Source organism: Necator americanus, chromosome II, assembly GCF_031761385.1.
Source record: "Necator americanus strain Aroian chromosome II, whole genome shotgun sequence".
In the NCBI taxonomy this organism is placed as follows: domain Eukaryota; kingdom Metazoa; phylum Nematoda; class Chromadorea; order Rhabditida; family Ancylostomatidae; genus Necator; species Necator americanus.
Genome location: NC_087372.1, coordinates 39,045,096 through 39,069,161, shown reverse-complemented (window position 1 = coordinate 39,069,161; position 24,066 = coordinate 39,045,096). Strand labels below are relative to the sequence as shown.

At 36.5% G+C, this 24,066-nt stretch overlaps 5 protein-coding genes across 9 annotated transcripts in view; 3 read left to right on the top strand and 2 right to left on the bottom strand.

Moving 5' to 3' along the window:
* Positions 1 to 35: 35 nt before the first annotated feature.
* On the top strand, positions 36 to 3,103 carry RB195_020794 (uncharacterized protein; the record flags this gene model as incomplete). Of its 2 annotated transcripts, XM_064189264.1 has the most annotated exons (7): positions 36 to 142; positions 2,107 to 2,134; positions 2,194 to 2,309; positions 2,394 to 2,463; positions 2,526 to 2,669; positions 2,729 to 2,844; positions 2,908 to 3,103. In XM_064189264.1, 7 exons carry the CDS (start codon positions 36 to 38, stop codon positions 3,101 to 3,103), a joined length of 777 nt encoding a protein of 258 aa, XP_064045144.1. The 2 variants fall into 2 exon arrangements, with proteins under 2 accessions (XP_064045144.1, XP_064045145.1); XM_064189263.1 differs by lacking the exons at positions 36 to 142; positions 2,107 to 2,134 and having other exon boundaries at positions 2,299 to 2,309.
* A 3,414-nt stretch (positions 3,104 to 6,517) lies between these two features.
* Positions 6,518 to 8,290, bottom strand: RB195_020793 (uncharacterized protein; the record flags this gene model as incomplete). Of its 2 annotated transcripts, XM_064189262.1 has the most annotated exons (6): positions 6,518 to 6,713; positions 6,781 to 6,896; positions 6,955 to 7,098; positions 7,161 to 7,230; positions 7,315 to 7,430; positions 8,231 to 8,290. In XM_064189262.1, the coding sequence occupies 6 exons, from the start codon at positions 8,288 to 8,290 to the stop codon at positions 6,518 to 6,520; spliced, it is 702 nt and encodes a 233-aa protein (XP_064045143.1). The 2 variants fall into 2 exon arrangements, with proteins under 2 accessions (XP_064045143.1, XP_013297257.2); XM_013441803.2 differs by lacking the exon at positions 8,231 to 8,290 and having other exon boundaries at positions 7,315 to 7,325.
* Positions 8,291 to 10,100: 1,810 nt separating this feature from the next.
* RB195_020792 (uncharacterized protein) lies at positions 10,101 to 11,198 on the top strand (the record flags this gene model as incomplete). 2 transcript variants are annotated; one of them, XM_064189260.1, is made up of 3 exons in its annotated part: positions 10,101 to 10,255; positions 10,855 to 10,956; positions 11,036 to 11,198. In XM_064189260.1, 3 exons carry the CDS (start codon positions 10,101 to 10,103, stop codon positions 11,196 to 11,198), a joined length of 420 nt encoding a protein of 139 aa, XP_064045141.1. The 2 variants fall into 2 exon arrangements, with proteins under 2 accessions (XP_064045141.1, XP_064045142.1); XM_064189261.1 differs by having other exon boundaries at positions 10,158 to 10,255.
* Positions 11,199 to 11,732: 534 nt separating this feature from the next.
* RB195_020791 (uncharacterized protein) lies at positions 11,733 to 14,262 on the top strand (the record flags this gene model as incomplete). Its single annotated transcript, XM_064189259.1, has 6 exons — positions 11,733 to 11,757; positions 11,834 to 11,940; positions 12,003 to 12,104; positions 12,375 to 12,586; positions 12,659 to 12,820; positions 14,118 to 14,262. 6 exons carry the CDS (start codon positions 11,733 to 11,735, stop codon positions 14,260 to 14,262), a joined length of 753 nt encoding a protein of 250 aa, XP_064045140.1.
* Positions 14,263 to 15,302: 1,040 nt separating this feature from the next.
* RB195_020790 (uncharacterized protein) overlaps positions 15,303 to 24,066 on the bottom strand; it is a gene marked incomplete at both ends in the record, with an annotated part of 30,790 nt that continues 22,026 nt past the window's right edge. For both annotated transcript variants that reach the window (XM_064189258.1, XM_064189257.1), the window contains 8 exons: positions 15,303 to 15,494; positions 15,594 to 15,725; positions 15,789 to 15,943; positions 17,453 to 17,519; positions 17,578 to 17,673; positions 17,748 to 17,825; positions 17,898 to 18,020; positions 18,102 to 18,238. In XM_064189258.1, coding sequence (XP_064045138.1) covers positions 15,303 to 15,494; positions 15,594 to 15,725; positions 15,789 to 15,943; positions 17,453 to 17,519; positions 17,578 to 17,673; positions 17,748 to 17,825; positions 17,898 to 18,020; positions 18,102 to 18,238 — 980 coding nt within the window. The remainder of the gene's footprint in view (positions 15,495 to 15,593; positions 15,726 to 15,788; positions 15,944 to 17,452; positions 17,520 to 17,577; positions 17,674 to 17,747; positions 17,826 to 17,897; positions 18,021 to 18,101; positions 18,239 to 24,066) is intronic.

Genomic DNA, 24,066 nt, shown 5'->3' with positions numbered 1-24,066 from the left:
CAGTCGTCGTCGTCGGCGGCGGCGGCGGCTTGATTATGCTAACGAACAAACGACACGAACACGCACATCATCGTGCCGACGGGCCGAAGGCGACTCGTTCTAGGCTTATTCCGCCCGCGCCGAAGGAACACGCTCAGAACTGGTAGAGATATCTTAGATAACTCGCAGACACATAAGCACAACACACACACACGCACACATGAACACATCGACATATCCACAAAACAATAAGCTAAAAGCGTGGTGGAGAGGGGGGGGGGCGTCCCACGTCGTAACCACCTCGATAATGCGAGTTAACGCATTGAGGGGAGGGCTTAAGTAAGACGGACGACCAAGAGAAGGAGTATGAGATCCAAGATAGGAAGTTTTGTTAGCTTGTATCTAGTCAAGCTTCGTCACATATTATACCATATATTTATTACATTATATTATAAATTTATTTTTGTATTATTATATTATATAAAAAATAAAGGATAAGGTTTCTGGCGTTAATCAATCCTTTTGGGATCCACCACCACGTTCACTTCAATTCCGAATCGTTTGAGGTTCACGAACATGTAACTGGCCTATACAATGACTTGTGGGGGCTAACCGATGAGTCAAGTCAGTGTTTTTCACCTCCCAGACAAGTCTGGTACCAATTTATCGACCCCGGAGGGATAAAAGGCTTGGTGAGCACTAGGGCGGATTCGAACCTCCGATCGATCGTGCAGGAAGCGGAACCTCTAACCGCTACACCACACTTATATTTATTATATTTTATATTTATATTTTATATTATAATACTATATATTAAACAGTAAACATTGGCGGAACTTTTTTTTTCGAGCAACTTTTCAAGAACTTTTCAACAAGCAACTTTTTCAATTTTTCCGGCAATCTTTTTTCAAATAAGACCATCGAAGCATAATTGTTTCAGATTATAAATGAAATAAAAATTAAGTGGGATTGAGAAGAAATTTTAATTCTTCAATATCCCATTTTTTTTAAGTTCATTTACCTTGCAAATAAATTGGTTTGATCACGTTGATCGTGATCTACGATAATCACCGGCCGATAGTCTTACCGGGTCTGAGAACGCCATTCCTCCTTCACTCCACCCAAGTGATTTTTTGTTCTCCATTTTTTTGTTCGATTCGTCTCTAATTTTGTAATTTTCGAAATGAGCAGAGCGGAAATGTCAGAAGTCACTTCAAGTATTAGTTTTTTTTTTCTGCGAATTTTTTTTGCGTTATTGTTTTACTTGCTCTCCTAAAAGCAATTTATCCTTGGATTTACTTTTACTTGAGACTTCTATGCGACTCCTTTTTAGCTTTCTGATCTCACCAAACTTTGAATTTCGTGCTCCTATTGGGGTAGATTTGGGAAAGTTAATATTATCTCGAATTTTTAACGATTAGTGCACGATATTAAGAAAATTTCAAAAAAAAGACAACAGCTAATAAAGTTGATGTAGTAAACTTGAAATAAAATCATAAAGTAAGTCATATTAAACTTAATAATCACCACTCTGGTACCAAAAATTATTTCTAGGCTAATCTTCGAACAAATCAGAAAATTTTTCAAGAAAATTTCTTCAGATGATCTTCGGCTGAAGAAAATAATTAGAATCTATTTGAAAAAAAACGTATTTTTCTCAGAATATCAACATCCAACTGTTGGAGAGATCATCACTTCAACAGTTGGATGATAGTGGAAGTATTGACGTATTGATCATTGACATTCATTGAGTGACAGTTGTTCCATTCTGTTCCAGGATATCTTTCCTAACTTTCGTTGAACTTCTATTTATTTTAGTCACCTCGTTCTGTAAATAAATGCAAAAATAATTCACTTAGAAAGAATTTCCACAGATTAATGTAGGTTTTACTTCCTTTCCGGAGTTTGTACCTACTTATTTTGTTTTTCCTAATTTTTGCTTTGCTAATAAAGTTTTCAGTGCATTAAACTAGAAAAAGTATAGTCTTTTTCCAAGAAATTCCCTAGAAATCCTTTGAGAAATCTATAATAACTACGAGTTCCAGGTCATGATTTCCTTCGAGCGTTAGAGTAAATAAGCTGTGAGAGAACATCAATAAACATTAGTGTTGCTAAATATGCCCTAAGGGAACATCTTAGCCTCATATCACTTCAGGTTAATCGTCAGTAAACACTTTATATTAGGTCGCTTATTAGGTCGTTAGTTCATATTAGGTCGCTCACTTGCTCACGGAAAGGGCGTGGCTGAGGTCAAACGTTCGGAACGGTCAACATCCCTTTATAAGGACTGGATCCTGGAGTACAGCTATCATAGCTACAATGGCACTAAAGTAAGTTTTCCTGCATCCATATATTTTCTTAGATATCCATATATTTTCCTGGATATCTAGTATTTTCTGAAGTTTTCTGTTCAGATCTTTCGTATTCCTCTCACTCCTCGCCTTTGTCCTATCGTATCGCGCAAAATTCGCGCCAAGGCAGCCAGTGAGTTTTGTTTTTTCCCTAATTTTGATGATTTTTCTTTGATTTAAAGTTTTCTTTTGCAGTCTAATCCATGCCCCAACGGATGGCATCGTTATCTGGACTCATGTTACTATTTCGAGCAAAGAAAGATGAATTTTGACAAGGCGGAAGTTCGGTGCTTGGAGAAAAATTCGTTGATGTTCACCCCGGAGACCGTAGAAGAATATGTGAGTATCGGATTTTCAGGGATTGCTACCGTACTCATAGAGAGAGAACCCTGTTTTAGAGAGAGGTTATGAAGCATAGCCCAATGAATTATTTCACATGGGTCGGTTTAAAGCAACGTGAAGGGGAACGTGAAGCAAGGTGGACCTCCAGCGGTGGAATAAGACCGTCACTAATGTGAGAATTTAAGGATAACTGAATATTGGATTACGGTAATAAGTGATGCGTGTGTTTTTGCAGTGACTGGTTGACTTTAACGCCAGGAACGTATAGTAATGGATGGAGTGGGAGCGCAACGTGTGTGGCACGATACAATACCCCGTACAGTAAACCGTACTCATATTTCTATTTCTGTGGTATGGATTTCCATTCGATTTGCGAGAAAAATAACACACTCCTGAAGAATATTTGGGATCAAAGCGCAATTAGGTTTTAAGGAAGGAGGAGAGATGAAAACTCCTAGATTTTATCTCATTTCATGGTATAATCGCTGTCTTTATTGACTTATTGGTGCTGTTGATCTCACTAGTCAATCCATATCGCCTTGCTCGTTTGGCCTTGGCCTAGTATTTCCATATAATTACCTGGATCTCAAGAATTGTCAGTATTTAATTAAATAGGACCTAATATTTGAGTCCTTCTCTATTTTATTCGTTCATCGCTCTATTACCTTACCCATCCTTTATTTAATAATTCATATTTAATAAGGTAAATATTTGCATTCACTCCTGTTGCGAATGCTATTATTTTGTACTATTTTGTTCTTAAAATTATGGTAGTCATGTTTCAAATCGTGTTTTGTTATATGTATGTATTATTGAATTTGAAATGATTTGTATTTGAACCATTAGGTTCAATTTTGAAATAAACATTAACTGAAGTAAGGTGATAGGAACAGAGTTACTTGATTGAATTTCTTCAGATGCTTCAGAGCTAGAAATAAGACAAATTGTAGGAGTACCAAAATTAAGAAAATAAAAAAATAGATAGAAAATGAAGAAAAAAGAAAGAAAGAAGAAAATAGAAAATGAAATTAGAAAAGAAGAAACAGATGATCTAAAATTTGAAAAAAAAAAACAAAACATCTAAAATTGAAAATTGCATCCATTGAGAGTTATACTTGTCGGATTTGATTGAATGAAATATACAGAATCCTTCGTTTTTTTCATTTATACGGCATAGCCCGGTATATATTTATGGGATCTCGTGGACATCTCCGAGTCTCTTATGTATCACAAATTTAATGTAATAGTGGGAAAATTTGTTGGAAAATGGACTTTGGAGTGTGGACTGCAAATATGAGTGAGACCACGCTTAATTTCTCCTTAATCTTCCAGAAAAATAGCCTGGATCAATAGCTGAAAATTGCCGATCGAAATCAATAGAGGCTCATCACCTGACCATCACGTTTGACAATGGACATATTTGTGATGTTATGAATGTTCTCCTGGGGAAAAAAAACAAACCGCTAAATGTCATCGAAACATTTCAACCTCATCTTCTTCATATGATGGCTGTTGGTTCGTTTTCGTTGATGAGCAAACATTTTTGTGGACGAGAAGCACAGAATGTCATCGTTCAACGTTCAACGTTAGGAGTCCACGAAGTCATTGATTTATGGATTTCTTCTCTTCATTCATGTCTACTCATTATCATTTTTCCATAAATTTGTGCTGTAGCAAAGTACTATTTGTGCCACTTAGCGATTCATGTTGACTGATCCATGACTACACATTTTTCTTGATACCAATATATTTCAATTTTAGTACAAAACACTGAGGTAGGACTAGTTTTCCACGTAGTTTCGTTTCCTATTTCTCTCTAGAAAAACTCGAATGAAAATGCTTTTGCCAACTTTTACCATAATATCTTGTAGTAGTGTAGGATTTTACGCAATTACGCTCATTTTTGTTTATTTTTTTCGCTTATTTTTTTTTTACAATTGCACTGTTACGTAAGTTTTTAGAGACAATTTGCAGTAGTATATAGAGCAAAAAAATATAGCTTCAAAAATCTTATCTCCTTCCCTCACTCTCCTCTCCTTAAAATACACTCAGGAGCTAAAAATAGGTATGAAGAAGATGAGGCTGAAATGTTTCGATGGCATTTAGCGGTTTGTTTTTTTTTTCCCCAGGAAAACATTCATAACATCTCAAATATGTCCATTGTCAAACGTGATGGTCAGGTGATGAGCCTCTATTGATTTTCGATTGCCAATTTTCAATCATTGCTCCAGGCTATTTTTGTGGACGATTAGGGAGAAATTAGGCGTAGTCACACTCATATTCGTAGTACACTCTTCGAACTCCATTTTTCAACAGATTTTCCCACTACTACAATAAATTCGTGGAACGCAAAAGACTTGGAGATGTGCTCAAGATCCCATAAATACTGGCCTATGCCGTATAAATGAAAAAAAAAACGAAGGATTCTAGATATTTCATTCAATCAAATCCAACAAGTGTAACGCTGAATGGATGCAGGTGTCGAGAACTGAAGCACACCATCACTTTATGATCTTAGCGACCATAAAGGATAAACTAAAAGATAAAGATTCTGGCGTTAATCAATCCGCTTGGGACCTTCGTCACCACGTTCACTTCAATTCGGAATCGTTTGAGGTTTACGAAACTGCAACTGGCCCGTACAATGACTTGCGGTGGCTAGCCGATGTGTCAAGTCAGTGTTTTTATCCTCCCAGGCAAGGCTGGTACCAATTTATCGACCCCGGAGGGATAAAAGGCCTGGACGGAATTAGGATAGATTCGAACCTCTGATCGATCGTGCAGGAAGCGAAACCTCTAACCGCTACACTATACCATAGATTTTTCTTGGAAAACAAAATAATACTGGTCCTTATTTGCATATTTCAAAAACACTGTTCTGTTAAAAAAAACATTGAAAGAAATGAAGAACCATCAAAAAAGGCCGAGTTCGATCGCGTAATCGTTTTCCAGGTGCAAAATGGAATGATTCCAATCGTAGGCTTTGGAAACGTTCTATTCTTTTCTTATACGGAACTTTTTTATATGGTTTTAAAATTTAATTAAGAATTAGATTAATTAATTAGAACTTAGTATTGAAGGACACCTGAACATTGAACTCTGCGCGTAGCTGTATTTTCTCATTTCTTTTTCATTTCTGTTCATTCACGCTCCCGTTCTCTCCATACTATTTCGTTTTCATTTTTAGACGTTCTCTTTATTCTTGTCTTAAATTTTGCTACTCCTATAATTTGTGTTATTTCTAACTGTAAAGTAAGTATCTGAAGAAAATCAATCAAATAACTCTCTTCCTCTTATTAACTTATTTCTTATCTGTTCCCCTTATCACCTTATTTCAGTTGATGTTTATTTTTCAATGTGTTTGTTTATTTGTTAATGTTAATGTTAATGTTTATTTCAAAATTGAACCTGCTGGTTCAAATACAAATCATTTCAGTTTCAATTCAATTATTACATACATATAACAAAACACAACTTATTTAGACTAATAACCACACCATAATTATGACTACCAGAATTTTAAGAACAAAATAGTACAAAATAATAGCATCAATATCATCCAATAGGAATGAATGCAAATATTTTAACTTATGAAATAAAGGATGGGTAAGGTGATAGAGTGATGAATGGATAAAATAGAGAAAGACTCAAATATTAGGTCTAAATTAATTAATTATTAACAATCGTTAAGATCCAGGTAATTATATGAAAATTCTAGGCCAAGGCCAAACGAGCAAGGCGATATGGATTGATTAGTGAGATCAACAGCACCAATAAGTCAATAAAGACAGCGATTATACCATGAAATGAGATAAAATCTAGGAGTTTTCATCTCTCCTCCTTCCTTAAAACCTAATTGCGCTTTGATCCCAAATATTCTTCAGGAGTGTGTTATTTTTCTCGCAAATCGAATGGAAATCCATACCACAGAAATAGAAATATGAGTACGGTTTACTGTACGGGGTATTGTATCGTGCCACACACGTTGCGCTCCCACTCCATCCATTACTATACGTTCCTGGCGTTAAAGTCAACCAGTCACTGCAAAAACACACACACACATCACTTATTACCGTAATCCAATATTCAGTTATCCTTAAATTCTCACATTAGTGACGGTCTTATTCCACCGCTGGAGGTCCACCTTGCTTCACGTTCCCCTTCACGTTGCTTCAAACCGACCCATGTGAAATAATTCATTGGGCTATGCCTCATAACCTCTCTCTATAAAAGGAAGTTCTCTTTTGAGTACGGTAGCAATCCATGAAAATCCGATACTCACATATTCTTCTACGGTCTCCGGGGTGAACATCAACGAATTTTTCTCTAAGCAACGAACTTCCGCCTTGTCAAAATTCATCTTTCTTTGCTCGAAATAGTAACATGAGTCCAGATAACGATGCCATCCGTTGGGGCATGGATTAGACTGCAAAAGAAAACTTTAAATCAAAGAAAAATCATCAAAATTAGGGAAAAAACAAAACTCACTGGCTGCCTTGGCGCGAATTTTGCGCGATACGATAGGACAAAGGCGAGGAGTGAGAGGAATACGAAAGATCTGAACAGAAAACTTCAGAAAATACTAGATATCCAGGAAAATATATGGATATCCAAGAAAATATATGGATGCAGGAAAACTTACTTTAGTGCCATTGTAGCTATGATAGCTGTACTCCAGGATCCAGTCCTTATAAAGGGATGTTGACCGTTCCGAACGTTTGACCTCAGCCACGCCCTTTCCGTGAGCAAGTGAGCGACCTAATATGAACTGATAGTGTTTAATGACGATTAACCTGAAGTGATATGAGGGTAAGATGTTCCCTTAGGGCATATTTAGCAACACTAATGTTTATTGATGTTCTCTCACAGCTTATTTACTCTAACGCTCGAAGGAAATCATGACCTGGAACTCGTAGTTATTATAGATTTCTCAAAGGATTTCTAGGAAATTTCTTGGAAAAAGACTATACTTTTTCTAGTTTAATGCACTGAAAACTTTATTAGCAAAGCAAAAATTAGGAAAAACAAAATAAGTAGGTACAAACTCCGGAAAGGAAGTAAAACCTACATTAATCTGTGGAAATTCTTTCTAGGTGAATTATTTTTGCATTTATTTACAGATCGAGGAGACTAAAAGAAATAGAAGTTCAACGAAAAATGGGAAAGATATCCTGGAACAGAATGGAACAACTGTCACTCAATGAATGTCAATGATCAATACGTCAATACTTCCAGTATCATCCAACTGTTGAAGTGATGATCTCTTCGATATTCTGAGGAAAATACGTTTTTTTTTTCAAATAGATTCCAATTATTTTCTTCAGCCGAGGATCATCTGAAGAAATTTTCTTGAAAAAGAACTGTTTTGTCCGAAGATTAGCCTAGAAATAATTTTTGGTACCAGAGTAGTGATTATTAAAGTTAATATGACTTACTTTATGATTTTATTTCAAGTTTACTACATCAGCTTAATGAGCTGTTTTTTTTTTTGAAATTTTTTTAAATATCGTGTACTAGTCGTTAAAAATTCGATAAAATAATAACTTTTTCAAATCTACCGCGACAAGAGCATGAAATTCAAAGTTCGGTGAGATTCGAAAGCTACAAAGGAGTCGCATAGATGTCTCAAGTAAAAGTAAATCCTAGGATAAGTAGCTTCTAGGAGAGCAAGTAGAAAAATAACGCAAAAAAATAATTTCGCAGAAAAAAAAAAGCTAATACTTGAACTAACATCTGACATTTCTGCACTGCCTATTCCGAAAATTACAAAATTAGAGATGAATCGAACAAAAAAATGGAGAACAAAAAATCACTTGGGTGGAGTGAAGGAGGAATGGCGTTCTCAGACCCGGTAAGACTATCGGCCGGTGATTATCGTAGATCACGATCAACGTGGTCAAACCAATTTATTTTCGGGGAATATCTTTTTTTGTAGAACTTAAAAATTGAGTCATTGAAGAATTGAACCTTTTTATCAGTTTTTCCCTCATTTATATTTATTTATTTATTTGCCTGTAGCAATTATGCTTCGATAATCTTATTTGAAAAAAAAACGCTTGCTGGGAAAGTTGAAAAAGTTGCTTGTTGAAAAGTTGCTTGAAAAAAATCCGCTAATGTTTACTGTCCAATAAAAATACAATAATATAGCATACAAATGTATGATATAATAAATATATGATGTAATAGAGGTGAGTGTAGTGCAGCGGTTATAGTTTCCGTTTCCTGCACAATCGATCGGAGGTTCGAATCTGTCCTAGTGTTCACCAAGCCTTTCCTCCCTCCGGAGCCGATAAATTGGTACCAGACTTGTCTGGGAGGATAAAAACACTGACTTGACACATCGGCTAGCCACCGCAGGTCATTGTATAGGCCAGACACACGTTCGTAAACCTCAAACGATTCTGAATTGAAGTGAACATGGGGGCGAAGGTCCCAAGCGGATCGATCAACGCCAGAAACTTTATCGTTTACCCTTATCCTCATGGACTTGAAACGAAACATTAACAAACAATCAGCTGAGCAGTGGAAACAACTCAAAGATCTCGGTCTCGTTGGCGTTGCTCCAGCCGCATCCACCAACCTCCTCATTACGATTAGGAGGCGAAGAAATAAATTAATGGCCAAGGAAGAAATGGAAGAAAATGGAACTATCCTAGGACATACGCGACCAGGGTGGAGATCATCTTACTATAGACGCTGTCAAATTTGTTCAACCGGCTGTGCGCGACATTCGCTCGGCAGTGCAGTTCTTTCTCCGTCGTGTCACGTACTTCCAATTCTTTTTGCCCTAATCGCACTCGCGCTCGCCCTCTCGATCGCGTTCACCCGGTTGAACGCGCTTGGCGTCGACTATAAACTGTCTGAATTCGTGCACGAATAAGTTGATCAGGTATCTAAGATGAGCAATAATCCTGTATTTATATCTGTATTTTATTTACTGTATTATATTGTATTAAAAGGATAAAGGATAAGGTCACTAGCGTATCAATCCACTTGGGATGCACCAACGCGTTTTACTGCAATTCTTAATCGTTGAGGTTTTGGAACGGGTGTTGGTCCATACAATGACCTGCGGGGGCCAACCGAGGATCAAGTCAGTGTTTTTATCCTCCCAGACAAGTCTGGTACGTAATTTGTCGACCCAGGAGGGATGAAAGGCTTGGTTTCCACTAGAGCGGTTTCGAACCCTCGACCGTGTGGGTGCAACGGACCTCTAACCGACCGCGCCACACCCGCCTCTATTATATAATATTATATTTATTATATTGTATTATATTATATTTTTATTATATCTTATATTTTATTTTTTAATAGTGTATTTTAGGAGTTAAAGATTCAAGGAAAGGGTTTCTAAACTCTCTCGTAAATTTCTCAATTATCATTGAATTTCAAGAAGTCTCAAATTTACTCCAGATTCTTTATTGTGACATGAAGAAGCGGCTCACACGGAATCGGGGCACCGCTAGGAACGGACGCTTGCAAAAGATGGCAATTTTTCTGTTCGTTTTCACAGTTCTCGGTATTCTCTACTCCTCTCGTACTCTGTTGTTGGCAAAAAACTTTGCTCCAGGCATCAGAATCAGGTACATCCACTTATACAGTACATATATGTGTGGTACATACCGTACTTTAAAAAAGTAGACATATGCGTATCTAAAAAGGTAGCATTTCACTTTTCTTTCATATTTTAAACCTCAGAACCTTTACCACACAATATTACTGTAGCTTTTAGGAGAAAAATCCTTTCTCACGTATCTTATTACAGAGATTTCAAGATTTTAAAAATATATGTTTAGATTTCGGAGCAAGACAGTAAGGTTTTTACTGTAGGATTACAAAACGTGGGTTCTGGAGGTTTGGAAATCGTTTACGTTCCTGTGGGTCCTTAACGGTGGTAACGTGTTATTTTGCAATTATTTCCGCGAATAAAAATCAGTTCGGAAGTTGATTTTGGGAAAATCTCTGTAGATCACTCGTTCCTAGGGTTCTAGGATTGTGAAAAAGGAAAAGATGTGGCGGATGATCAGGACTTTGGGTCAGGGTCCACTGGGTTCAGGTAATTGTAGGTGTAACACAAATTCTTCTAACCTCCACTCTTTCATATCCACAACCGAATTCTGGATTATTCCCTTTCGAAGCATACGTCTTAAGTTTTTTTTTTCCTGGAAATTTCTGAATCTAGGCGTACAGCATATCCACCTCGACTGAACATGAGTGAGTGTCCAGCGTTTTTTGGAAAGGTGACCATCTTTATAGCTACTGGTTCATTGCAAGATATGAAGGGGTCAGTTTTAACGTAAATTTTTTGAAAAATTCAACAGAAGACATCTAAAGGCAGTAGAATTTTTGATCTTTTCTTCCAGAAAGTATGCTGTCGCTCAACGTTCGTTGAATTGCTATTTAAAAACCGTTAAATACAAGCTGATAGTGGTCGATCTTTCGACGGATCCACGGGTGAAGCGATCGTGCTCGATGCATAAATCGGTTGGTTTTCCATCCGTTGCTGTTAGCGTCCCCCCCGTGTAAAACTTTTAAAAATATATGACAGTTTGAGGGTTAGTTGCAAAATCCAAAATTTTTTTCCAAAAAAAAAGAGAGAAGGATTTGGGATTTTCAACTGAGAATCTTCTTTGGATGATTCCTACCCAATTTTCCCATTTCTGCATAGAAAATCACTTGTAACATTAAATAAATAATTAAAAACCATGAATAATTGCGAGTGAAAAATATATAGATAAAAATAAAAATAGGCAAACAAAAGAAGCGGTATTTTCGTATTTCACCGCTAAATTTCCAATTTATGCTTTGTGGTGCGCGCTCGAATAGGCGGTCTCGACGCGATAATTCATACGACAACGATAATCTATACGACTTCACTAGCATTTTGTTTTGGTGAAATTCCATAAAAATCGTCACAAAATTTTCGTTGATCCACATAGCGTTGTATTGAGGTTTTTTGTTAATCGTTATACTTTATTTCCATTATAAATCCGTAGAACTTTTTGGCTATTCTACAAAAAACATTGCGCCGTTGCCGAATTTCTTAACGACACCGATTGGATGCTTGTACTCGACGCGGATACTGGTGAATAGTAAAATCTCATCATTAAAGAATTTTTGGTTTTTTTTCTCCTCTGCTAACAATTCGAAATTCTTTTAAGGAGTTGTCAATCCGAATCATTGCATTGAGGAATGGATTGACGAATCGGTGGATATCCTATTTTATGAGCGTTTTTTTAATTGGGAAATTGCCGCCGGGAACTACTTGGTCAGTTTTTCCTGCCTGTAATTTTTTTTTCGCAAAGATGATGCTAATAGTTTTCTGTTAAGGTAAAGAATACTCCGTGGGCGGCTGATTTTTTACGTAAATGGGCGAAATACGAATTTTTACGGCCATTAATGTGGGACAGTAATGATCAGGGTGGACTTATGGTTTGGTTCATCTCATTCGATCTTTTCCTTTGTCTCGATCTTTAATGGAAAATAAAATAAGATAAAAAAGATTACTTATTTTATTTTACTACTTAAAATAGAATAAAGTGCTTTTCATTACTTATTTTTATTTTTTATTGTATTTTTTGTTTTTTTAATAACAACCACTTACTTGTTTGTAAAATATAAGCGACAACTTAAGTAAGCTCATGCTAGATTCCTCCAAATGTATTTCATTATCGTTTATTTTTTATGTTTATGTATTTTTAGATGGTCTTACTCAAAACACTAATCCCTGAGGCTGTGGCGGAGCAGAACAAATGCACCTCTTACCTGATGAACGCTACAGACTATTCAACCTACATGGCGTCTGTAATTTGTGTACGAGTGGCTCTCGGATCGAGAAGAATTTGGCCGGGAAAAATTCGACTCTATCGGAAAGCTCATGCATGGGTGCGAGACAGATGGATGACGAGTGACGAGTAAGTAAGCAGTTAGTCTTCAGAATTCGATTTCTCTAATTTTATGGGAATTTTTTTTCTTTTTTACTACAGGTGGTGTGATCACGATTTTATGATTCATGGATGGAAAGTGAGCAGGAATGATGAAATGAAAACAACACCATTCTTAAGTGATATAGATCCGAATCGTTGTGGTGTTGGATATGAAGGATGGAATTGGAAGTTGAATATGCATGGAAATACTTCACGAATAAGGTTTGTGGGAAAATCTTCATTTTTCTTTCTTGGTGAAGTCCCTATAAGAGGTGTAGATGTATCGGGAAGTAGGCCACCAAGCCGTAACTCAATTAATCCACGCTTCATTAAATAACTTTACAGTAGTTGATAAAGTAACTGATAGATCTGCTACGGCATTGTCGTGGTGGTGGTGTCATAGTATGCTTAAAGGCAGCTTTCCACGATTCCTCGGTGGGGAATCCACGGAAAAAGCTAGAGATGGGGTTAGAGATTCCGGGATCAGGGGAGGTTCTGCTCATCTCTCCCTGATCGTCGTCAGAAATGGCGTGGGAACCACTTCAGTTATTACGAGGTTCGTTAGAACCCTCAACCGTTGTGCATGCTTCGCCGCTCTCAACGCCCTACTCGTTTATTTTACTTGAATAGACTGCTGAGGAGAACTCATTGATTCTCGACCGCGCTCACGTGGACGCAACGCGTGTGCGAGGGTGGCGCGTTCGTTGTACATGCTCCATCGCTGTCAACAGCCTATTCGTTTACTCTTGAATTGAAACTTGAATAGGCTGCTGAGGAGAACCAACTGATTTTCGGCCGCTGTCACGTGAACGCGACGCGTGTGCGAGGGCGGCGCTTTCTGACCTACCTCATGGGAACCGTGGCCGTTCCCTACACTGTTTTTCAGGATGATTCGGGGAAATTGAGCCTGGCCACCCTTATACTTGTAATCTACACTCGCATTCTATATTCTTCACCGGAGATGGAAACATCCAATATTTCATCACCTCTAATCCAATGAGCGTAACGTGTCTGCTGCTGGAACCACGCCTGATTCCGCAATCCACAAACATGGCTCTGGATTTTCTCGTGGATTCCTTTACCATGTCCGATTCATGGTATTCTATCTATAAGTGGAAGGAAAAAAAGAAACAGCTTATTCCATTCTATCACTGTAAACCAGGGAGCGGGAGTGGTGTAGCGGTTCAAGGTTCCACTTCCTGCACGATCAATCGAAGGTTCGAATCCACCCTAGTGCTCGCCAAGTCATTGTACAGGCCACTTACGTTCGTAAACCTCAAACGATTCTGAATTGAAGTGAACATGGGGTCCTAAGCGGATTGATTAACACCAGACGCTTTATCATTTATCCTTTATCACTGCAGACCAATCACAGAGTGCAGAGCAGGAGGGGAGGAGTCTGTAGTGAATGAACCAATGATACTCGTCTGAAGAACAAAGAATTAGTTTCATACTCGGCAGATTTCTCCATTATTTTATGTCTGTACTCTTCTTCATTTTTACATAGTTGTCTTTACAGGGAACTAATGAGACTGTCAGAAAACTATTACAAAATAATTTTCCCTAAAGAAGCTCGAGTAATTCCATTTATTGATATACCAGATATCTATGAATGTTATCCATATTGTGATAAGTTGATCCGAAGTAATAATGAAACTGTTTGAGTATTTTGAACCCGAGTCATATTGTACTGGACACAGCAGAAATAGCAGTAGAATGTACAGGTACGAATATCCAGAAAAAAATGTGATCTCCGTAATCGACGAATCCACAATTCCTTAGAAATATTTGTTTTTTGTTTGTTCGTTTGTTTGCTTCCCATACTTGGAACACAAGCTAAAAATTAAAAAAAAAACCCGAAAAGACAAGACCAATGCATCCTGGATACGATCCGGCAGCACTAAAGGTCATAAAATTTTTTCCCAATACTTTGTAGGATTTTAGAAAAGAGAAGTGTAGAAAAGCGATTCAAAAAGCAGAACATAACACAGAAAAATTGATAATTGCAATCAAGAAAAATCCTAAAAAATTAAGCATAAAAAATTAAGTGTAAAATAAAATCATGGAAAAAATCAGTAAACTGCTTCCGATGAATTCGCAGAAAATATTGTATGAGACAACAGTGGATCAGTTGTTACCACTGTTTTCCTGTTTTTTTTGTGCCCATAGAAAAATATTCTCCAAAAATAAATTCTATCCTAAAAGTGCTATTTTTCCCCGATTTCTTCCTCACTGTGAGGTGAAGGGAAGAAATCTTCCAGCATCGGTCCTTTTCGTTCCTTTCAATTCACAATTGCTCATTTTCAGCATTCTATTGATTCAGAAAATTGTCCCAATCACGTTTTGGGAGGAAAAAATTATTATTTTATAAGGAATTATAATTTCTTCTTCCTACAATTAGACCTTCAGTTCTTTTTATTTATTATTATTGTCACACAAGCAACTGCAACATACAGAAACTTCTGAAAAAAAAACAATTTTATTACTCTCTATGATCTATCTATAAATAAGTTAAAACTGACATAATTTGGTAAAATGTCATTAAAATCACCCGTAATTCTGTAAGCAGAAAAGAAATAGGACCAATCCTAACGAAACCTATATACAAGAAAGCCAGCCTCCATCAACCTCCTCCGTTTCGTTTCGGGTCGAGCGGACCCTGGCAATTTTTTCCCTGGGGGAAAACACTTCGGCCGAAGAGAGATTAGACCGACTGTATTGCGTCCATTGCGTCGACGCGTTCCGGTTCGATTGCTTCCAACTCGAAGATCTCATGATCTGCGTAACGCGGCGCGTTCCGTTTCGTCATCGATTGATTATGACGCGCGCGTGCCGGATTCGATCGATATCCCATTTCTGTGTAGATGTTGGTGGAACACGTGGGCGATGATGTGTGCTGAAATAAGGTGAGTTTTTTTCAAGAAGAGAATTTTTCAGGAATTCTTCTGTTTGTAGAGGAAAAATAAATAAAAATAAATTTTTTTCCAACGCTTACCTTGTAATTCACATTAATATTTGTCCGAAGAAGTCGACCGTTTAGAGCTTTTAACGGACGATAAGCAGGAGTCATGTAGGCAGGATCCGCTTGTTTACTCTCCGTTTTCTGGAGCTCATTCCATATTTGGAGCTTAAAAAACAATAATAATTTTGAAAAAATAAATAAAGGACCGCTAGGCCTAAAGAGGCTCACATCATCCCGAGTGATATAGATCGGATTGTTCATAATAATCCATGTGACCGTCTCATGACAACCGGGAATCGTTAACGATCCCTCATAAGTGACGTAGTGATTTGTTCGTGGTATTAGACCAGCTGGATGTAATTTTCGTAGAGTGGTCTTCATTCCTTAAAACATAAATTGTTCAAATCCTAAAAATTGTGTTTTGACCAATCAAGGACAAGCTTATAATAAATTCGACAAAATTATAGTACTGTACAATCCCTCACGGATTTGGGACAAATAACTGGAGGATTCTTGAAATCCAGCAACAATTCTCTATTTTTCTTTTCCTTCTTCGATTGGCCCACATTTGTTTTTATCATACTTAGACTGGATCCACTTGTACTGTACACTTATGCGATTATTATTATTATTATTATACTATATCATATTATTATACTTTATATAGGTCAAACTATTTTTATTCTTATTCTTATTATTATTATTATTACTATTACTGGAAAGTTGAAATGAAATACGAGTAAGATAAGCCAAAAAAAGTTATGAGTAATAAAAATGGGCCTGTTGGTTCCCGTGGATGGGTCCCACCACATTTTTGTGGTCAACATCGTTAAATATCCGCACCTAGCCTGGATAAGATGTATCATTCTGCTTGTTCGAGCATATGCATACCTATCAAGCGAACATCAGAGATCGCAGAAGTTTTTCTGCGATCGATGCAGAGGTTGAGTAATAGACGTGCCCTGAGGGAGATGGACAGAAGGAAATTAAGGACGAAATTGAGTGGTAAAAAAGCAAGTATAGGAGGAAAAATTCTGATGAGAAAAGATCACGAAAAATGAATCGTTTTCGTATTTTTGCAGGAATCGATCAAATTTCCAACTTATCAACTTTACAAAAAATCGTTATTCGTCGAGAGAAAAAGTAGGCGTTTTGAATTCTGGGAATTTCATGAGAAAGTGTATGGAAATAAACGCATTTTGATACATGACTTGAAAAAATTTTGACACTGGAGAAAAAGCGATGGAAAAAAAGTGAAGCTGAGTTTTGCATATACCAATGTTAAGGAAATTGAACAAAACCAATCGATATTTGAACGTCAAATTTAAGATAACCTGAAGCACAGATCACTAAAAGAAGTTAGTCTACTAGATATGTTGAATTGACCACAGAAAAAAAAGAGAGACCAGGAAGAAAAGAGGAAAATAAAGAAGAAGATGTAGTGAAAACGACCACCAATCCAACAAGAGGGGATCCTTACGTCGAATGGACTAAAGGATTAAATTTAAATTAATAAAACTTCAAACTAAAAAAAAAAACTAGAAAATTAAGCTAAAATAGAATCTCACTTAGTTTCTAGGAAACAAAAGAAACAAGAAACAAAAAAAAGGAATTAAAGTTGGAGAAAGTAAAAAAAGAAATATGTCGTTTGACTATCGAGTACTAGAAAAAAAGCTTAAAAGCCGAGCTATCGAAGCAAGCAGCTAGTTGAGGAAAATTCGATTGAGCCAATCTATGCTACTAGGATTCCTGAAACGAGAGCGGCATGGCTCAAACAGAGTTCGGTAACACGGGATCCGGAATCCGGAAGAAGGGCAAGCTAAGTCGCCTCCCTCACATTTTTCGCGATTCACAGCGGTTGGATTGCGATTCAGGAACAGTACGGTACGTACCTTTATATGTGATGCTCTGAGAAGCTACAGTCAATCGCCTCAACGCTACCTCTGTGGTGTCGCCGATCTGAAAAACCCACGATTTCAGAAAATTATCCACAAAATTATAAAAATTAAAGTCCTACATCGATTATAACTGCAATCGCTAGTAAACCACGAGGTTGTGTAACCGCTTGACTGTAATTCGTATAAAGATCAATGTTATAGGCGAGCAGCTGGACCTAGAAGAACGTGGAATTATGAATGGATCCGCCGGAACCCGGAAGTCGGAACTCGTCCGGTAACACGCACGCACCTCCGCCGGGAAACGAACACGATCAACGGTGTGTTCGGAGCCTCGTTCACCGTCCGGTTGTCCGAAATGCATGGATATCTTAAAATCCGAACTTGTATATCGTACAACGCGGTTCCATCTCATTACAAGACTAGAATTTTATCTACAAACTTGATGTAGACGATATTTGTATGGTGACGCGGGTCCTCCGGTGATATTGATGGTTGTCTTTGAAAGTGTTTCATTAATAGTGATAATTGGTAGCTGGCCAATGTTCTCGAACGTTCCTTCCACCTAAAAAATAATTTTTTTCTTTTAAATTTTGTTTTTCACATCTTAAAACAGTACTGAAGATGGTATTCGAAAATCGCTCACATGAACATCATCGATTGAAATTCGTCCAAGATGTGGATCGAACAACAATTGACCTGGATCGATATTTACTGGACTCTGCATTTGACCAGCCGTACACATTCGCCAATCTCTGTTCACCAGACCCCAGAAATCCGGGCCTACAACACACGGGTAGATGCACGCGGTCATCAACCACGGCAACATCTAAATTTATGTGGATTTTATTCCGGTTACAGTGCTGATTTTCTACGGCGACGATTACGGTGCAAGTTACGGTAGCATACGATCAATAGTACGATAGTTTGTAGTTAGACTTTTCCTGCACAGGCAACTTTCAAAACGGATTTTATCCTCTCAGAGAGTTCCATATATTTCTACAAACCTCCGTGCTTTTTAGACGGCTTAAGGGATTTTTTTTTCGGACATTGCCTAACGGCCTCTGTAAGCCAACATTTTCAAACTGAACCAATAGTTTTTTTCTGGATTTATAGGAAATTTTTCGCATTTTCACTGGGATAATTGTGAACTGCTCTCCATCTTCGCCCTGTAGTATCCCTCAGCCCTATATATCTTTCCGCAAAAATGCCAATCGCTTAATATTTTCTCTCTTCTCCTCTCTTTCACCACGATGGGGCTGGATTTTGAGACCTTTCTAACCAGCCAAAAGGATAAAGTCCTTAATTCCTTCAATAAAAAGTCCAATACTATCATGAAACGCCTTTGATCCTCGCATACGTCTTCAGGAACGAACGAACTCAGTCAAATGAAATTGAAAATTATTGAAAATAAAATTATTTATAAAATTGAAATAATTGAAAATAATTGCAATGAATTCTGGTATTTCTGGCTCAAGCAATGGTTTACGGGGACCAGTCAATCTACCAGTCAGTATTTTTATCCTTTCGGACAAGTATGGAGAAAATTCATGGACTTCGGAGAGATCCAAGACTTAATTGCCCCCAGAGGAGTTCCAAACCACCGGTTAATTATAATTACTATTATTATTATTATCTAAATCTTTAAGGAACTCATTGGCCAACTGTTTACAAGAAATCAAACGTCTATGTTCCTCTAATTTTTTTTTTGGCGTGGTCCTCTTCCCCCTGTACGATCTTGGATCTCGCAAACCCTTACTTGAGCCAGAAATCCCAGAAATCACTGCATTTATGAATTGAACCTGATCGTTTCTGTATGTACGTAAAGGACATTTGTATAAAATCCTCTCGAAAACAAGAAGAATACCTCGTACAAAGGAAAAAATCAACCGCAGAGCGACGCAGTTAAACATAGGGTGTTTTCCTGAAAAATGAAACACCTTAAGCAGGTGTGAGGTGGACGAGGTATTTATGTGGATGGGAATTCAGGCAAGGCTAAGAAAAACATTTCAGATTCTTTTTCTTTTTTGCTCTCAATGGTTTTTCACTCAGAATTAATGAAATGAATAATGAATTAATTAATGAATTACAATGGAAGACGTTAATTTAATTCATCAACGATTCAATTCTTGATTCTTCTTGAAGGGCTTCGTTACAGTTCTTTCCTTGAAATAAATTATCTGAAGAATAAATAATATGAAAAAAATAGACTGTGAATAATTTAAAAGTTTTCTAAGTGTACAATGACGGTAAAATTATATGAAAAAGTGCTATTTTATAAGTATAGGATTGGGTATTTCTTATAGAAAAACTTATTCAAGGGAGCTAACTTGCTTCTTCCCTTAAGGATCAAATAACTTTGCAAAATGAAGCTTAACTTCAAAATATAACCTAATTACATGCCAAAGAAACAAAATTGGATTGGAACCCCGAAAAAAATTTTTTGGTACGTTATATTTTACCTCAAAATAAAACATTTTTTAGTTTGCAAAGCTGTAATCCACCAAAAGTCATTGCTGGTAAAATCAATTCTTTTCATTTAATCCCGGAATTCTATAGAGAACAAGTACACGAGTCTTTTTTCTCAGGAAAGAACCAGCTGAAACGAATTTATTATTAAAGAGAATTACTTTCGTATGTGCGTATGTACTTATGTTAATGTGTCGTAAACAAATAAACATCCATGAACTCCTCATAGGAGCGTGTTAAAAATGTAGAAAAAATGTAATTTATCCCCCGACTTTTCGCCTCTCCAGAGAACGTTTCCCCAGGAAGTGGAAGCAGAGCGTAAACATCCATAAACTCCTCATTGGGGCGTGTAATAATGTAGGACTGTAATTTATTCCCCAAATTTTCGCCTCTCCAGAGATCGTTTCCAGAGGAAATGGAAGCAGAAATGAGTAATGAGTCACTGGTATGAATTTCCTATTCTGAAGACATTAACGATGGATTAAAGGGCAGAGAATCACGGAGAGTGGAGGTTTTCAAAAGTGCAAAGTTAAAATATTAGTATTTTTGCAAAGAATGTGGGAGTGCTAAGGAAATGCATTGAAAAATAGAGCACATCGATTTTTCTCGTGTGGAAAAAGTGGCCAGGAAGCGTTTATATTTTGATTTTGGCGCTAAAAATTCAATCAAAAACTATTTGGAACGGAAATTATGTAGCAAACGCACAATAGTTTATTAGAGTTTTTTTTACAAAAAAAATCTACTACAGTTTGTGGCAAATTGAGCTTAATAGCTTAATATTTTATATTTTAATAGTATATTTTAATAGTTCAATAGCTTTGTTTTGTGTGATATATTATAATAAACAATAATAATACAATACTTATTAGTTTAATATGTAGTTAAATTTTCTTTATAGATTTCGTTACAGCTTCTTCCCAATTGAGTTTAATAGAAGGTTTATTTTAATTTTTCCCAGTCAACTTGAGTAGCTTCCAAGTCCTTGATTTTATCTATCCAGGAAAATTCCGAAATCTAGGTGCTGCTTTTTTCTAAGAAACACGAGATTGTCAAATACATAGTTTTTGTCCGGCTGACGTTACTGTTACGCCGCTTTCGTAAGAAACTGTGAACGACAAGAAACACATTTCTGGATTTTCTCACTCAAATTTCCCCCGAATAAATAAATAAATTAATTAGTTAATTAATTATTTGATTAATTGAAGGTGACCAGTTCCAAAATCAAATAGAAAAATATGCGAAAAATTTTTTGACACATCTGCTCGTTTATAAAAAAAGTTTTTATGCGAAAAAATGCATAAAAACTTTCTCATGCTTTTTAAACGAGCAGGAGTGTCAAAAATTTCTAGGATTTCTGAAGGAGATATTACTATCAAATTTCTTCCCGATTAAAGGTGACCAGTTCCAAAATCAAATAGAAAAATACGCAAAAAATTTTTTGACACATCTGCTCGTTTATAAAAAAAGTTTTTATGCGAAAAAAATGCATAAAAACTTTCTCATGCTTTTTAAACGAGCAGGAGTGTCAAAAATTTCTAGGATTTCTGAAGGAGATATTACTATCAAATTTCTTCCCGATTAAAGGTGACCAGTTCAAAAATCAAACAGACAAATCCGCGGAAAAAAACCTTCTTCCTCATCGTTTTTTTTAACGAATGGAAGGGCAAAGAGTTTCCAGGATTTTTAAAGGAGAAATTTTCAGGTTTTACTGGATTATCTGGATTAATTCTCGCAAAGAAAATCCACAAAGCACAAAGAACAAAGCGATTAAATTATAGGGAAATGAGGAAGAATATCAGCCGAATCCAGCATGCATAAAGTAGCCCCGTTGGTACTTCACGCTTGCACACCCGATCACAGGAAACACAAGCGACGATTAAGCGGTCGTAGGGTCGTAGGCGACGAAGAAGGCGAGACGTTGTAAAATATTCACGATGTTCCACAGAAACCTATGTGTGTGTATGAGAGAGAGAGGTTCGCCGATTTTCATACACACGATTACATAAAATATGATGCGTGGTTGTGGATGGTGAGGAGCGGAGTCCGAAGAGTTCCGTCCATGGACGAAGCACGAACGGAACGGAAAGGATCTGGCGGTAAGAAGAATCGACGGAAAATGTGGCCAGCGAGAATCGACTTCACGACTTCATCATCCGGAAAAGAAAATGCACGGAAACTGGATTAATTATTAATGAGATTTAATAAGGATTCCGTCCTGAACTAACCACGGTAGGCGCGAAATGAGTGCTGCACTTTGCACACACGTGCCTGCCGCCTTCTATTAGATTTCTATGAGCTATAAGTCCGTCCGACATATTTGTTTCTATGGATATGTGGCTCCGGAGTGTGGAACAAATGAGAAAATCCGAGAGGTAACTCCCGGGGCATAGCGGATAAATTTCAAGGAAGAAGGAAACTATCGAAAGAATCCCCACAGAACTGCTTTTTTCAAAGAAAAAAAATGTTGTTATCAGCAGAATTAACGTATTTTCCATATGTTCCATGGTAAGAGGTGTAAATTGAGGAATTTAAAAAAAATAAAATTTAAATTGAGGTAAACTATGCTTTATAAAATTGTGCAATCGTTTCAAAAACAGAAAATAATTTAGATTATAATGATTATAATAGAAATAGAAATAAGAAATATAATATAATATAAAATAGAATATAATGTTCCGCACATTTTAGGAAAAAAACATGTTCACAAGTACATAAAGCTAGATAGCTGAGAAAAAAAAGGACCATTCCCTTTCAAAAATTTCCTCGACAACGGATAACATAAAACACAACAACAAACATAACATAAATTAGAGCGTAATTCCAGATTTTCACTATGGTTTGAGCTATTTCTATCTATAAAAAAACTTTTGGCTACTATAAAAAAATCAAGTTCTCAGCTCAATTTTGAAATGATTTTTTTCGAGAAAATGTCTGCCTTCCTAAAAATTCTTATTTGAAAATTGTTTACAATAATCTTTATCTAACTTTGCAAGGAGCTCACGATAAACCTGTTGAAAAATAGAAAGAGAATTTTTTTTTTCAGAAAAAGCTGTCAGTTAGATCTGCTTAATAGCAAATACTACTGTCAAGTAATTTATCGTCTTTTTTTTTACCATTTACTGATTTTAAATGATTTTTTTCACACTGATCTTTTTAAAGATAAAGAAATAAAGTGTCGGTCCTTGATAAATTCCTTCGGGATCCATCGACTTGCTCGGCTTCAGTTCGTAGTCGTTCAGGGTCCCATGAACGCGTGTGTGTCCTCAGAGAAATTTTCAGAGCTCAGTTGACGTACTAAGTCAGTATTTTTATTCTTCAAGAAAAAAGAAAACAAGGCTGGTACTAATTTATTCGGCGTGGCGAAAGGCTTATGATTCATCTAAAGCGATCTCAAACCGTCGTTTAACGTTTGTGGACATTTCTTCGATCAGTTCATTTCAGAAAAGATCAAAAATCGTCAAATTCAGTAAAGGTTCTAGCGAAAAAAATAAAAGTCACAGTTATGGGGATATTTTTTGCTTAAGCACGTATGTATAAGTATTTCTTGAAAACATAAAAATTGCATGAATGTGGTACGAGTTTTGTTAAGTATTTCTGCCTATCACGCATTGCACTTCTGGAGTCAGAAAAAAAAACCGACGAAGCTGAATAAATCACAGGTGCAAAACGTCAAAATAAATTATTCTACAGATTTCTTAAATGGTTGTCCTCGTTTTCACTGGGTGACTTTAGAATTACTGGAATAAACATAGGAATGTACAGAAAAAACAGGTAAAAAGATGAAATATTATAATTAATTCAGTTCAATTCATTAAAATTAATGTTTTAATTAATATAAAGATAATTATCAACATAGAGCTCTAATCAAATTAGTCTAAAAATGTGTATAAAGTCGTTTAGTAGTAGTGAGAATAGTAATTAATAATTATAGGTGATAATAATAATAATAAACCTAATCAAAAGTTTAGTCGTTCTATCCAGAACAATTTCAAAACTTTCTAAACTATTTTTAAAAATCGCCAATTGCTCTCATTTCTACCGAAATATTGTCGTCCGAAAAAAAAAGAAAAAATGTTGGATACCGGCTCAGTTTCACACGTCTCCACCTCGATGAAGTACAATTTACACAAATAGACATTTTT